Below are 15,470 nucleotides of genomic sequence, written 5' to 3'. Positions count from 1 at the left end.
TATAACATTTTTATTTACAAAAACAAGTAAACAATTAAAGTTCCTAGTACTTTTTTAATGTATGGTACTGCGTAAAACATTTTCCTCTATGAAGAGGGACCAAACAAAATTTACATAAGTATCTAGATTCGCTCCTTTTTCCATGGGCGTGAAAAACGAGAACACTCGTGAGCGGTCCTTAACAGATGGAGCACGAAACACGAGAAAACTCCTGAGCGGTACGAAATGTGTTAAAATCCTTAGGATGAAGTCCCATTAGTGAAGCATTCAGGGCCTCTCATTTCTGTTTATGTCCTTACTAGAGGCCCAGTGCATGACATTCATGCACTAGGGGGGGCAGTCCCTCAGCCCAGCCTGCACCCTCTTAGCACTTCCCCAGAGGGGAAGCTGTGAGCCTGGCTGTGAGCCTGCCTGTGAGCCTGGCTTTTGCCTGAGTGGTGCTCCCCCTGTGGGAGCACACTGACCACCAGGGGGCAACTCCTGCATTGAGTGTCTGCCCCCTGGTGGTCAGTGCATGTCATAATGACTGGTTGTTCTGCTGTTTGGTCAATTTGCATGTTAGGGTTTTATTATATAGGATACTAGTGGCCTGGTGCACAAAATTTTTGCACGGGGGGGGGCGTGTTTCCTCAGCCCAGCCTGCACCCTCTCCAATCAGGGACCCCTTGGAGGATGTCAGATTGCTGGTTTAGGCCTCGAGGAGGCTGCGGATCAGACGCTGCTTTTCTCTCTCTCCGGGCCTCACCAGCAGCTGTGGTAGCTGCTGATCAGCCCTGCCTCTCTCTCTTCCCGAGAGGTCAGCAGTTCAGCCCGCTTGCCAGTCCCCACCCACCAGAGCCTGCTGCGCGCGCAGCCTGGCGTTCGGTTGTTTTGTTCTTTACAGACCCTGGGTTTTTATATATTAGGATTTCTTTACATGGATCCAAGTTCTAACCATGGTAAATTATGTCAGTTTCCACATTATGCTCTGCTGTTTCATTCCTTGTATCTGCTGGTTGTTATGCATGGACTGCTTCCCTCTTCTCCGCTTGGTTAACAACTTATCCCTGGCAGTTCAGCCTGGGTGCCACTTGCCTCCTTTAAGTAGCCTGCCCTGTAGGCTAGGTTAAATAGCCTCCACTGTGCTACCCTAGGTCCTTGAGCATATATATTACAGTGCTTATTGTGGGAAACTGATATAGGGTTAAGCCTCGGACTGACCTGCTGGCAAAGTCACAAACAAGTCCCAGCTTAGAGGGCTCAGTCCTCCAAGCATAATTAGGCTTGACCTTATAACACTCCCCACATCTTACCTGGGAAGCTAATGGGCTGAGGGAAGTGCAGGGAGTGTAAACATGATCAAAACATGTGAAACTCACAAGAACTGTAACTATGGTAACCACTGCATTGTTTACCTCAGACTATAAAAGGTCGGTGCAGACTGAGCACCGGTGGAAGTCCTTCCTCTTGAGTTGGACTTACCCGCCTGGTCCCCCAATATTTCCAAATTATCTCTTGTCTTTTCTATTTCATTTGTGTGCGGCTCCTCTTCCAGATATTGAACCCTGAACCACGTGGGACGTGGAGGGAAACATTTACGACAGCTTATATGTTGTTGTGGAGTTGTTTCCCTGTCTCTCTTCCTGGATGTCAATACTGTATCCTGTTTATCATTGTACACTTAGGCCACTCTGTAGTGCCTCCCATATAGTATATACTCAATAAATACATATTGTATGAATGAACGTATGTCCTCTACAATAGGAAATTAGTGTTATGTGCCCATTACCCATGGAAAGCCACACCAGAGGGTGCAAACTTTCTGGAAAGGGCCAGATGGAAAATATTTTTAGTTCTGTGGGCCATGTGGTCTCTGTTGCAGTTATTCAGCTCTGCCATTGTAGCACAAAAGCAGCTGCAATACATAAATGAATGGACGTGGTCAGATTTGGCCCAAAGAAGCCCAGGCAGGCCATAGTTTGCCAACCCTTGATCTATACCAAGACACAGGAACAAAAGGAACTGGTTTCAGTATCTTAATTCCAAGACTGAAAAGGTGTAGGGGCCGATCTAGCCAAGCTGGAATATCTTACTACTTACGTGACTATGACCATAACAGTCTTCCTCTGGCCCTTCAGCTACCTGTGGCTTTCAGGGACACCTGTTAGTCCTTTGTGGCCTTTATTTATGCTTGTTTTATTTTGTTTTTCATCTATTCCTGGGCTGGTCTTGCCATTCTATCCTGAATTTCTTTTGCTCACTCTTCTTGGATACTGCAACCATTTCTGACTAGAGACAAAGAGAATATTCACCGTTGGCATCAGCTCCTACTAAAATGCATTTCCAATCTTAATGACATAATTTTATTTTTCAAGAGTCTATTCCCTTATCTTAAATTCTGTGTCAGTTTGTACCATCCAAATCATGGAACCTCGGTTCTCGAACTTAATTTGTTCCAGAAGGCTGTTCGAGAAGTGATTTGTTCAAAAACGGAATCATTTTCGCCCATTAGAAATAGAATTAATCTGTTCCAGACCCCCAAATGATTCCTTGTTGTAACCTTTCTTATATACGGTACATGTCTAATTTACTGTTTAATCTACAAATAAACACTTCTTTTCTTAAGTTTATCGAACCACCCCCTACTAGCCTCACTAATAAAGGAATCACTTTTAGCATTTGGTCCAGGGATGTCTTTAGGGTCAGCATGCAGCATCTTTTTTTTTTTTTAAATATATTTTATTGATTTTCCACAGAGAGGAAGGGAGAGGGATATAGAGTTAGAAACATCGATGAGAGAGAAACATCGATCAGCTGCCTCCTGCGCACTCCCTACTGGGGACGTGCCCGCAACCAAGGCACATGCCCTTGACCAGAATCGAACCCGGGACCCCCCAGTCCGCAGGCCGACGCTCCATTCACTGAGCCAAACCGGTCTGGCAGCATGCAGCATCTTTGCTTGTTCACATATCACTGCCTCCCAAGTGCTGTCCCCGGCTAACTGCTTTTCCTTTATCCAAATCAACAACAGTTTTTCTACCTCTTCCATTGCCTGTGATCAGTTTCTTTCACATCCTTAGCAACATTGGCACTCTTGATGGCCGCTTTATGTTTTAAAATTTTGCTAATGATTGATTTCTCCAGCAACAAAAGCATTTTTTCCTTTGTTGCCTGAGAGGTGCTTTTGGTCATGCTGAGGTATAAGCTTGAAAGGATTGTCAGTGGAAGTTTGGTTTGACAAGAGAGACCTTTTCTCTGAACAACTTGGTCAAGAACCGAATGTTGGAAATGGAAGAGGTTCGAGAAACGAGGTTTGACTGTAGATATTAAACTTTATGAGAATTTAGGAACCTTATCTTTTTAGTTAGTGTTGGCATGGCATATCTTTTCCATTCTTTTATGTTTAGCCTTTCTGTGTATTAATATTTACAGTGTGTCTTATTAGGAACATATAGTTTTGATAATCCAGCCTGATAATCTTTTTAATTGGAGTATTTAGTCCAGTTACCTTTATTGTAATGATTGATATATGTGGGTTATTGCTCCATCTTTTTGCTTTCTATTTGACCCACTTTGTTTTGTTCTTCTCTGTTCTTGCCTTCTTTTGGACTCATTAACTGTATTTTATTGTTCCACTTTGATCCTCCATTAATTAGTTATAACCTTCTTTTACTTTCCTTTTAGTGGTTATCCTACATATTATAATATATATTCTTGACTTGTTAGTCTAATAAAAATGGATTTTTTTTTTTTACTATTTCTCTGCTAATACTAGAATCTAAGAACACTTTAATTTCATTTACACCCTCCCACCTTTTGGATTATTGCTGTCATGCATTTTAATTCTATGGATATTTTACACAGCACATGACATTATTATTACTGTTTTGTACAATTAGTATTCATTTACATTTACACACATATTTTACTCTTTACAGTGTTCTTTATTCTTTCCTTCATAGCTGGGATTTTCTTTCTTCCCGAAGAACTCTCTTTAGTATTTCTGTGCTGATAATGAATTCTCTCAACTTTTTGCATATGTACGTATCTGTATTTTGCCTTCAATTCTGAAGGTTGCATTCTTTGAATATAGAATTATTGGTTGGCAGATCTTTTCTTTTTGCACACTAACATGTTACCTCATTCTCTTTAGGCTTTGATTGTTTCTGTTGAAAAGTCAGCTCTTTTTTTCTTTTTTAAAAATTAAATTTAGCCAAAACCGGTTTGGCTCAGTGGATAGAGCGTCGGCCTGCGGACTGAAAGGTCCCAGGTTCGATTCCGGTCAAGGGCATGTACCTTGGTTGCGGGCACATTCCTAGTGGGAGATGTGCAGGAGGCAGCTAATCGATGTTTCTCTCTCATCGATGTTTCTAACTCTCTATCCCTCCCCCTTCCTCTCTGTAAAAAATCAATAAAATATATTTTTTAAAAAATTAAATTTATTTGGGTGACATTGGTTAATACAAGTATGTAGATTTTAAGAGTACATTTCTATGATACATCATCTGTATATTGCATTGTGTGTCCACCACCCAAAGTCAAGTTTCCTTTCATCACCATATTTTTTACCCTCTTTACCCTTTACTACCCCTCACCTCCCTTCCCTCTGGTAGCCACCATACTATTGTCGGTTTCTATGAGTTTTTTGTTTGTTTCTCTTGTTTGTTCATTTGTTGCTTTCAGTTTTATATCCCACATGAATGAAATAATATGGTTCTTGAATTTTTCTGACTTATTTTGCTTAGCATGATATTCTCAAGACCCAGCCATGTTGTTGCAAATGTCAGTATTTCATTTTTTCTTATGGCTGAGTAGTATTCCATTGTATATATGTACTATATTTTTATCCAATCATCTACTGAGGGACACTTTGATTGTTTTCATGTCTTGGCCACCATAAATAATGCTGTAATGAACATAGGGATGTATATATCTTTGCAAATAAATGTTTTCAATTTTTTTGTGTAGATACTCAGGAGAGGGATTACTGGGGCATATGGTAACTCTATTCTTAATTTTTTGAGGAACACCCATACTGTTTACTTTTTTTTAATATATATTTTATTGATTTTTTACAGAGAGGAAGGGAAAGGGACAGAGAGTTAGAAACATCAATGAGAGAGAAACATTGATCAGCTGCCTCCTGCACACCCCCCACTGTGGATGTGCCCGCAACCAAGGTACATGCCCTTGACCGGAATCGAACCTGTGGCACTTCAGTCCCCAGGCCGACGCTCTATCCACTGAGCCAAACCGGTTAGGGCCTGTTTACTTTTTTAAAAAATGTTTTTATTTATTTCAGAGAGAGGAAGGGAGAGGGAAAGATGGAAAAATCAATGATGAGAGAGAATCGATTGGCTGCCTCCTGCACGCCCCCTACTGGGGGTTGAGCCTGCAACCTGGGCATGTGCCCTGACCAGGAATTGAACTGTGACCTCCTGGTTCATAGCTCTATGTCAACCACTGAGCCACACCGGCCGGGCCATACTGTTTTCCATAGTGGCTGTACCAGTATACATTCCCACCAGCAGTGAATATGGGTTCCTTTTTCTCAACATCCTCTCCTACATTTGTTATTACTTATCTTGTTGATAATAGCCATTTTCACAGGTGTGAGGTGGTACAATGGAGAAAAAAAAAGCCTCTTCAATAAATGGTTCTGGGAAGCCTGGCCTGTGTTTTTAAGTGGTTAGAGTGTGGGCCCCATGCACCAAAGGATTGCAGGTTCGATCCCCGTCCCCCTGGGGGTGCATGTGGGAGGCAACCCATCAATGTGTCTCTCCCACATTGATCTTTCTTTCTTTCTTTCTTTCTTTCTTTCTTTCTTTCTTTCTTCCTTTCTTTCTTTCTTCCTTTCTTTCTCCCTTTCTCTCTCTCTCTCTCTCTCTCTCTCTCTCTCTCTCTCTCTCTCTCTCTCTCTCTCTCCCCCTCCACTTGCTCTAATAATCAATGGGGAAAATATCCTCAGGAGGGAGGTTTACCAAAAAATAAAAATTAAAAAAATGAATGGTGTTGGGATCAAAGACCTAAATATAAGATCTGAAATAACAGAAAGAAAACATAGGTTCTAAACTTACGGACCTTGGTCATAGAAAAGATTTTATGAATTTGACCCCAAAGGCAAAGAAAGTAAAAACAAAACAAACAAAAAAAATGAATGGAACTATCAAACTCAAAAGCTTCTGAAACCACCAATAAAACAAAAAGGCAACCAACTGAATAGGAGACGATATTTGCAAATAATAGCTCCGACAAGGTGTTAATATCCAAAAACTGGAAAGAACTCATCCAACTTAACAGCAAAATAATTATCCAATTAAAAAATTGGCAGAGGACCTGAACAGACACTTCTCACAAGAAGACATACAAACGGCCAACAGATATATGAAGAGGTGCTTGACTCACTAGCTATTAGGGAGATGCAAATCAAAACTACAATGAAAAGTCAGCTCTTTGTCTTGTTGCTCCTTGGAAGGTCAAGTGTCTTTCTGTCTCTGCTTTTGATTTTCCATATTGTGAACTCTGTGCCTGCCAGACACTGTATGGTCACTGGGGTCAAAACATAACTAAAACATGTTCCCTGCTCTTAGGATCTTACATTCTAGTAGAGGAGGAAATTATGTCAACCAAGAGAACACAACATGATATAAACTCTAGCAAAGATGTGTATTTGTATTATTAAAAAACGTATGACAGGGGAGAATGATCAATTCTTTATAGGATGAGCATTTAAAGGCTCATCAAAGGGAATTTAAAGGCTATGAGAGAGTTCACCAGGTAGACAAAGCCATGAAAGGGGACCACATTTCAAGCTCAATAGCCACATGTGCATAATGGCTGCTGTATTGCACTGTGTAGGTCTGTAGCTTACTCAAAAATCTCCTCTCAGATTTTACCCATGTCCCTGCAACATCTGGCAACGCCACACCCATCTTTCCCCCTGAAACTTTTGAACCATTTCATTGTTCTGGTTTTGACTCCTCCGTCTTCCTTCCTGGCTCCTCTTATTGTACTCCATCCGAAATGTGGGTACCCCCCTTGATTTAGGCCTGGACCTCTGGGCTGTCTCTCCACACTATTCCTTGCTTTTATTTGCATCCTCTCATCCCAGATCAACTCATTTGAAAACATGCTCATCTTCCTTCCTTCCTTCCTTCCGTCCTGATCCTTGCTAAACTTAGGTCTGCCTCCCATTTCACCATTTCAACTTTAAAACTTCAGAGTCATCCTTGACACTGTCCTGTCTTCTATCACCCATGGCCCATAAGCTACCAAATCTTGTGGATTCTTCCCTCTTAATGAATCTCAAATCTCTTTCTTCCATCTCTGCCATCCAGTTAGTCCAATATGTTATCATCCCTTCATGTCCAGGCGATCTGAAATATTTTCCTTTGTCCAGTTCATCCTGCAAGTCATGGGTTGGCATTTGAGGTCCCGCACATTTTTACTTTAACCTTCTTTCTCAGCCTTACCATCTGCCATTCCATCTCAAGTTTTCTCTTTAAATCAGTTGGCCAACTTGTCTCCCAAACATATCACCCACATGCATTTGAAATCTTAAGAAATTCTATCTACACACACACACACACACACACACACACACACACATGCATGCACGCACACACAAACACATGCGTGTGCACGCACACACAGTAGTCAGGAAATATGAACGCTCCGCCTTTTCTATGAAGATTTTTTTCTAATCTAAGCGACTCCTTTCCTTTGAGCTCCTGTAGCATTAATTTACTGCATTGTTTTATAATGTAATGAATTAATGATATACTTGCTCAACCAACTGTTAGCATTTTAAACATTTGAATTTTCAGCACTGTGAAAATTGTCTTCTTTTGTGTGTCTCACACATAGTTGTGAATCAGATGATTATAAGTTGATCATTCAAAAAGTCCTTCCTTGATGTAAATATTAGCTTTAGTATTTTTTGTTTTGAAATGTATATGGTGAGGTTAGATGTCTTTTATTTGAAACATTCCATCATTCACGGGGAGAATGTCAGTTTTCTAAAATGGAATCTTTAACCTGATAATGTAATACAATGCCATTCTATAATTGCAGAGAGAGATATTATTGGAGAGAGACAGAAGTAAACATGTTTGTGGATTTTTCCTTAGGTTGACACCGTCAGAATTGTTCACATCCATTCTGTCATCATCTTGCGACGTTCTGATAAGAGGAAGGACCGAGTGGAAATTTCGCCAGAGCAGCTATCTGCGGCCTCAACAGAGGCGGAGATATCCTTATTGGTTGATGAGAAGTTGTTGTTTTTTTAAAAATATATTTTATTGATTTTTTACAGAGAGGAAGGGAGAGGGATAGCCTTAGAAACATCAATGAGAGAGAAACATTGATCAGCTGCCTCATGCACACCCCTTACTGGGGATGTGTCTGCAACCAAGGTACATGCCCTTGACCAGAATCGAACCCAGGACCCCTCAGTCCACAGGCCGACGCTCTATCCAGTGAGCCAAACTGGTCAGGGCTTGATGAGAAGTTTTTATGTGCTCTGGGGCTTCTAAGCCAGGTCCCTCTGTTTGCTACCTTAGCCTGGTTTAGGAGGAGGTTTCACAGGTTTTCTTCCTGGTGACTCCCAGTTTTCATATTTGCCCCTTAGATCCAATTGCTTGGTTAATCAGAATTTAAAAAAAAAAATTAAAAAAATATTTTTATTGATTTCAGAGAGGAAGGGAAAGGGAGAAAGAGAGAGAAACATCAATGATGAGAGAGAATCATTGATCGGCTGCCTCCTACATGCCCCACACTGGGGATGGAGCCTGCAACCGGGCATGTGCCCTGACCAGGAATCAAACCTCCTTGTTCATAGGTCGAGGCTCAACCATTGAGCCACACTGGCTGGGTGGTTAATCAGAATTTTTGTCCACTTCTCCTTTTGTATGGCTTTTATTGAAGAATTCGAAATTTCTAACATTCCTTCTCTTAAATGCCCAAAGATCCCAAGGTCAAATCCTATGACAATGAACTCTATGAGGAGTCCCTTCGTCCTCCTCCCCCCACCCCTCTTCAGTCCCTTATGCCCCGCTTCCTCAGTTTTCCTAGTATCATTTAATTTCTAGGCTTTTTACTATCTTGGTCTATGTTGTTTGGAAAGATTCTCTTTTGAGGCTGCCTCTCAAAAGAAAAAATGCAATGCTCGCCCTGGCTGGTTTGGCTCAGTAGCTAGAATGTCAGCTTGCGGACTGAAGGGTCGCAGGTTCGATTCCAGCCAAGGGCACATGCCCTGTTGCAGGCTCAATCCATGATTCTCTCTCATCATTAATATTTCTATCTCTCTCTCCCTCTCCCTTCCTCTCTGAACTCAATAAAAATATTATTTAAAAAAGAATAAAAAAATAAAAAAAAATGCAATGCTGAGAACTGAATGCAATATTCCATGTAAAATACAACCAAAGAATGGTCAAATGGGACATTTGCTTCCTATGATCTGGACTCCATACCTCATCTAGTCTCCTCACGAAGAGACTGTGCTGATCAGTGGTCTGTGGAATACTCCAGGGGGACCCTCTGTGGATATGCAAGAGTTTTTCCCTCTGCTGCTCTCTTCCCAGTCCTCCACCCTGCCAACTCTAGCTGCTGGACTGTCCGATCCATCTCCTAAGCCCAGGGAGCCGGCTGAGCTGCACCTCAGTTCCCCTTCCTGCTCTGTGGCCTGGACATTCTCTCAAGGGCTCACCTTGTTTGTTTCCCATTTGTTGGCCTTCCTGTTTCATATAATCCAGCTTGTTTGCTTGTCTCAGGCAGGAGATAAGTCCAGTCACTGTTCTTCCATTTGAGCCAGAAGCAGAAAGCCCATTCATTGGTATTCAAGCAAACAAAGACAAACTTATCCAAAATAAAATTCCCAGAAAAGATGTGTGTTGATTGCGATTATGGATTGTAACTTCAAACTAAAAGGAGTCCATTCTCAAAGTGGGAGAGGGATGGCTGGACACATTGTTGCATGTTAATGTACTGACATGACAGTGAGTGTCTATCAAGTACTTACTCGGTGCCAGGCAAGATGCTCCTTGCTTGGATTACCTCATTTACTCTTCACTGTGTGAGCTGGACTCCCCCCATCTGCAGCTGAAGAAATGAGCTTAGAGCAGTTAAGTAATTTTTCTTGGCGACTGAAAAAAAAAAGATAACTTAAAAAGTATTCTTTCTTAGACTCAGTCGTATAAAAAAGTGTTATCGTGTTTTAATGTAATTTGCAGGGAAGTGAGCCAGCATTTTACACTTTAGCAGCAATAGTCTTTTTTAAAAAAATATATTTTATTGATTTTTTTACAGAGAGGAAGGGAGAGGGATAGAGAGTTAGAAACATTGATGAGAGAGAAACATCGATCAGCTGCCTCCTGCACACTCCCCACTGGGGATGTGCCCGCAACCAAGGTACACGCCCTTGACCGGAATCGAACCTGGGACCCTTGAGTCCACAGGCCGACGCTCTATCCACTGAGCCAAACAGGCCAGGGCAGCAGCAGTCTTAGTAAGCAGCATCTGAAGGGGAGAGCTTATCTCTGAGTTGAGGTCTTTTTTTTTTTAACATATTTTATTGATTTTTTACAGAGAGGAAGGGAGAGGGATAAAGAGTTAGAAACATCGATGAGAGAGAAACATTGATCAGCTGCCTCCTGCACACCCCCTACTGGGGATGTGCCTGCAACCAAGGTACATGCCCTTGCCCGGAATCGAACATGGGATCCTTCATTCCGCAGGCCTATGCTCTATCCACTGAGCCAACCAAACCAGCCAAGGGCTCTGAGTTGAGTTCTTATCTCAAGTTAGAGCCTCAGAATTATAGGGAAATTTTGTTTCCAGAACAAAGGAGGAAAAGATTCCTTTGGGGGCTATTTCTAGACAAATGGGGAGACTGAACTAGGTTCATTTGATCTCTGCACATGTGACAGGCACCTCACACAGACACCAGAGTGGGAGGGCTGTCCCCAACCTCGAGTCTTGTCTTCTCAAAGGAATGAATTTAAATGAGAAAACTGCAGATGATTGCATTGTGATAAAGCTAATTTATTGAAGCAATTAAAGCAAGCGAACTTAATAAAGAAGCAAGGCAAGCAAATCCCTTTCATTTCAACCAGCTGGGAGCACAGATGGGCTTTTCCGGCTAACCCGGAAAAGTGAGTACCTGGCAAGGGTTCTAGGCGTTATATGCCCTCCTGTCTATAGGTTTCAAAGATTCTCTTGTTGAATATCTTGGTTTAGATTGATTCTCAAGGTCCCTTTTAACTTTGTTGTGGCCTTCCCAGAATTCACGAGAAGCACGGGGCAATTTTATCTTCCAAGCCCTCTCTGCGTAGGGAGTAAAACCGCCCTTTCTTTCCTTTCCCCTTCCCCCCTCCTTTCCTGCATTCCTTCCTTAGGGAGGCTTTTAACCATTTGCTCTCAAGTGTCCTTGGCTGGGGAAGATAATTGCTTGTTATTTGCAGGCCAGCTGCCAATTGCCCACAGGCTTTGACCTTGTTTGAACTTTCCTGTCTCAGTTTCCCTATTCCTTCTGCTCTGCAATTTTCCTAGCTTCTTACTATCCTGTAACAAAACCACCCTGGTTGCTATTGTTGACATGGGTAGCCTGCCAGAGAGAAAGCAAGTGAATTTTTAAAATCTTGTATTTTTCAAAAATGGGAATAGGATGGAGCGAGAGAGAGAGGATAGAACAGAACAGTGGGGCCTTGACTTACGAGTGTCCCGACTAAGGAGTTTTTTGAGATACCAGCTGTCTCGCCAGGTTTTTTGCATTGAGTTGATAGAGTAATTTCAGTTAACGAGCTCCTTAACGAGCCCGGTCTCCGATTTCGTAAGTCAAGGCCCCACTGTACTCCAGTTAATAATGTAAGCGACTTCCGAAGATTTAGAAAAGTTTTTCCAGACAGCACAGTGATAAGTATTTCAGTGATCAAACATTAGCTAAGGAGAATGTAACTATATACAATAATGGGAACTGAGTGGATTTCAGAGAGAGAGAGAGAGAGAGAGAGAGAGAGAGAGAGAGAGAGAGAGAGAGAGAGACTCCTTTGTTTTTAAATGGGAAGTCTGGGAAATTCTGGGTATCAACCTTACTTCATTCTTTATTGACATTAAATTGTAAACGGTTTGTTTTCAACCTCAGGATACTTTCTGAGCCCTTGTCAGCATCACTGCTTTTTATTCCCACAAGTTGAAAATACCTTGACAGACACACAGGTTGGCTGAACTAACAGGTCGTCCCATGAGAGTGGTGGGCTGGTATCACTCCCATCCTCATATAACTGTTTGGCCTTCACATGTTGGTAAGTATGGGGTTGCAGTGTTTATTGTTCTTAGACATGAATATGATTTTCCTTTTCCATTATGTGACCTATGGTTGCTTTAAAGCAAAATTTAACTATCCTTAAACAGGTATCCTAATTTTTATTGTGCTATGTTTTAAAAGTAATGATTTACATCATATTGAGTATTTTTAATAGAGATAAAATTTCAGCACTCCATTTTGAATGAGCGACACTGTAGTCAGACAACCAAGTCAAAGTGTCAGGTAGACAATTGCATATATGATTCTGGAGTTGGGGGTAGAAGTCTGGGACTAGAGTTTATTGGGTGCGAGTTGGGAGTGGTTAGTGTAGAGATGAGGTATGAAGCCGTGGAACAGGATGAAATCCCCCAGAGAGTGAGTATAGCCCTTGGTATGCCACTATGTCAGGAGTGGGAAGATGGGAAGGATCCAACAAGATCAGAGACTGGAAAAGATCAGCCACGAAGGTAAGAGGACAGAGGGGAAGAGTGGGAGTGGGAGGCCAAGTGAAGACAGTTTTAAGGAGGGAACAATCAGGTAAATTGAGGGCCAAGAATAGATCATTGGTGATCTTGATAAAAGCACTTTGGGTGGGATGGTATGGACAGTAATCCTTTTCAGACTCAGATAGCCGTTCAACAATGCTTCAGGAATGCTTATGAAATACCTTTGATGTGCTAGGCTTTGTGCTAAAAAATCTTGCAATTTTAAAAATACAAAGCCCTGTGAATGTAGGGATGATGTTTATTCTTATTTAACAGACTAGGGGCTCAGTGCACGAATTTGTGCACCTTGAAAGAAACTGTGGGCTGTGAGGCTGTGGTGGGCACAGGGTCGGGTTTTGGCCCATCTTCCGTACCCCTGCCCGGTCCCTCCCACCATCGTCCCCCGTCTCCTGTCTGCTGCAGCCCCACTCCCATCACGGTGGCTGCCATGCACTGACAGCGCTGGCCCTGCTCACTCCCATTTGACCCAGTGATCCCACTTCTAGGAATATATCCCAAGAAACCAGAAACAACAATCAGAAAGGATGTATGCACTCCTATGTTCATAGCAGCAAAATTTACAATAGCTAAGATTTGGAAACAGCCTAAGTGCCCATCAGCAGATGAGTGGATTAAAAAACTATGGTACATCTACACAATGGAATACTACGCTGCGGTAAAAAAGAAGGAACTCTTGCTTGCCATTTGCAACAGCGTGGATGGAACTGGAGATCATTATGCTAAGTGAAATAAGCCAGTCAGAGAAAGATAAATACCACATGATCTCACTCATTTATGGAATATAGAGAACAACATAGACTGATGAACAGGACAGATCCAAAGACAGAGAAACAGTGATTGGACTATCAATCCCCAGAGGGAAAGTAGGGGAGGTTGGGGGTAAGGGGAAGAGATCAACTAAAGGACTTGTATGCATGCATATAAGCCAAACCAATGGACATGGACAGCAGGGGGATGAGAGCATGAGTGGCGGGGGTGGGGGGAGTTGGGGGTTAATGGGGGGATGAGGACACATTTGTAATACCTTAACCAATAAAGAAATTAAAGATAAAAAAAGATAATGCAAAAAAAAGAATTTCCTCTGTAATAGGTCTATGCTTCTGTTTTTTAGTATCAAGTCTAATATATTCACTTCCCCAGAAGCTATCCATCAAAAAGTTTATTCTAGGAAATCTTTTTTAAAAATATATTTTTATTGATTTCAGAGAGGAAGATAGAGGGAGAGAGACAGAAACATCAATGATGAGAGAGAATCATTGACCGGGTGCTTCCTGCATGCCCCCCCACTGGGGGTTGAGCCTATAACCCAGGCATGTGCCCTGACTGGGAATCAAAATGTGACCTCCTGGTTCATAGGTCAATAGTCAACCACTGAGTCATGGTGGCTGGGCTCTAGGAAATCTTTTTTTCTTTCTTTCCAGTGCCCTCCTTTCTCTTTGGGTCCCCTAGAAGCAATTATCAAGTTTTGGGGGCTAATTTAAGTTTTCCATTTTTCTTTTTCTATGCTACGTTTCATAGGAGGGCTAGTCTTGGGGTAGGCAGCCTAGAGTTATTAATAAGTTTTCTAATTTAATTGCAGACATCCCATAGTATTTTTCTGACCTAGTGAAATATTAATACTTCGACAACCATATTGTTCTGAGGATATATTCCTTTTCTGCCTATAGAATCTGAATCTTGGGAGGATTGTATACTACTTTTAAATCTTTATGTCTATGAGATACAGTTTACTGACAGCAGATTTTGATTTTTATTTACAGATGTTCGCACACAAGCCATGTACCAGATGATGGATCAAGGCTTTGTAGGACTTATTTTTTCCTGTTTCATAGAAGATAAAAACACAAAGGTATTGTGTGTGTGTGCCTGCATATGTGTGCGTGCGTGCGTGAGTGCGTGTGTGTGTGTGTGTGTGTGTGTGTGTGTTAAACACACACACACAGAATAGAGAAAAATCTTTTTGCAATTTCAATAGGGTGGCCAGGGAAGGTTTCAATGAGAAAGGTCATTGAGTCAGGACCTGAAGAAAGTGAGGGAGCAAGTCTTGTGGATTTCTTGGGGGAAGAGCGTTCCAGGCAGAGGAAATAGCCAGTGCAAAGAACCTGAGGTGAGTGTGTCATGTTCAAGGGAGTCAGTGTGGCTGCAGCAGAGTGAGGAAGACCGTGACCACCTGTCCCCATATGCCTCTGTCAGCCCCAGTTTTACCCCAATATCCCCATCTCCTATGCAGTTGATTTACTTCGTGGAAGTGTCCTGGTTTGGATGATAACTCATTTGGTTATCCTACCATGAGGTCTGAAAGATAACAGGGGCCAGATCTTGTAAGGCCTTGACTTTGAGTTGAGAAGCCACGAGAGAAGTGATTTTCAACCTTTTTTTAATCTCATGGCACACATTAACTAACTACTAAAATTCTGTGGCACACCAAAAAATATATATTTTTGCTGATCTGACAAATAAAATAGGTATAATTTTGATCATTCATACCAAACAGCTATTGTTGTGTTGGCTATTGTCATTTTTAAAAATATATGTATATTTTTTGTCCTAGCTGGTTTGGCTCAGTGGATAGAGCATCGGCCTGTGGACTGAAGGGTTCTGGGTTCGATTCCGGTCAAGGACACATGCCTGGGTTGCAGGCTCAACCCCTGGTGGGAGGCAAGTGGGAAGCATACATATATACA

General features: G+C 41.9%; 1 protein-coding gene across 3 annotated transcripts in view; it reads left to right on the top strand.

Moving 5' to 3' along the window:
* BRCC3 (BRCA1/BRCA2-containing complex subunit 3) overlaps positions 1-15,470 on the top strand; it is a 32,366-nt gene that overhangs the window by 5,926 nt on the left and 10,970 nt on the right. For all 3 annotated transcript variants that reach the window (XM_006096176.3, XM_006096178.3, XM_023759988.1), the window contains 3 exons: positions 8,109-8,228; positions 12,191-12,278; positions 14,547-14,635. In XM_006096176.3, coding sequence (XP_006096238.1) covers positions 8,109-8,228; positions 12,191-12,278; positions 14,547-14,635 — 297 coding nt within the window. The remainder of the gene's footprint in view (positions 1-8,108; positions 8,229-12,190; positions 12,279-14,546; positions 14,636-15,470) is intronic.

The sequence above is a fragment of the Myotis lucifugus genome, unplaced genomic scaffold (assembly GCF_000147115.1).
Source record: "Myotis lucifugus unplaced genomic scaffold, Myoluc2.0 scaffold_169, whole genome shotgun sequence".
Taxonomy (NCBI): domain Eukaryota; kingdom Metazoa; phylum Chordata; class Mammalia; order Chiroptera; family Vespertilionidae; genus Myotis; species Myotis lucifugus.
This window is presented reverse-complemented; position numbering and strand designations above follow the sequence as displayed.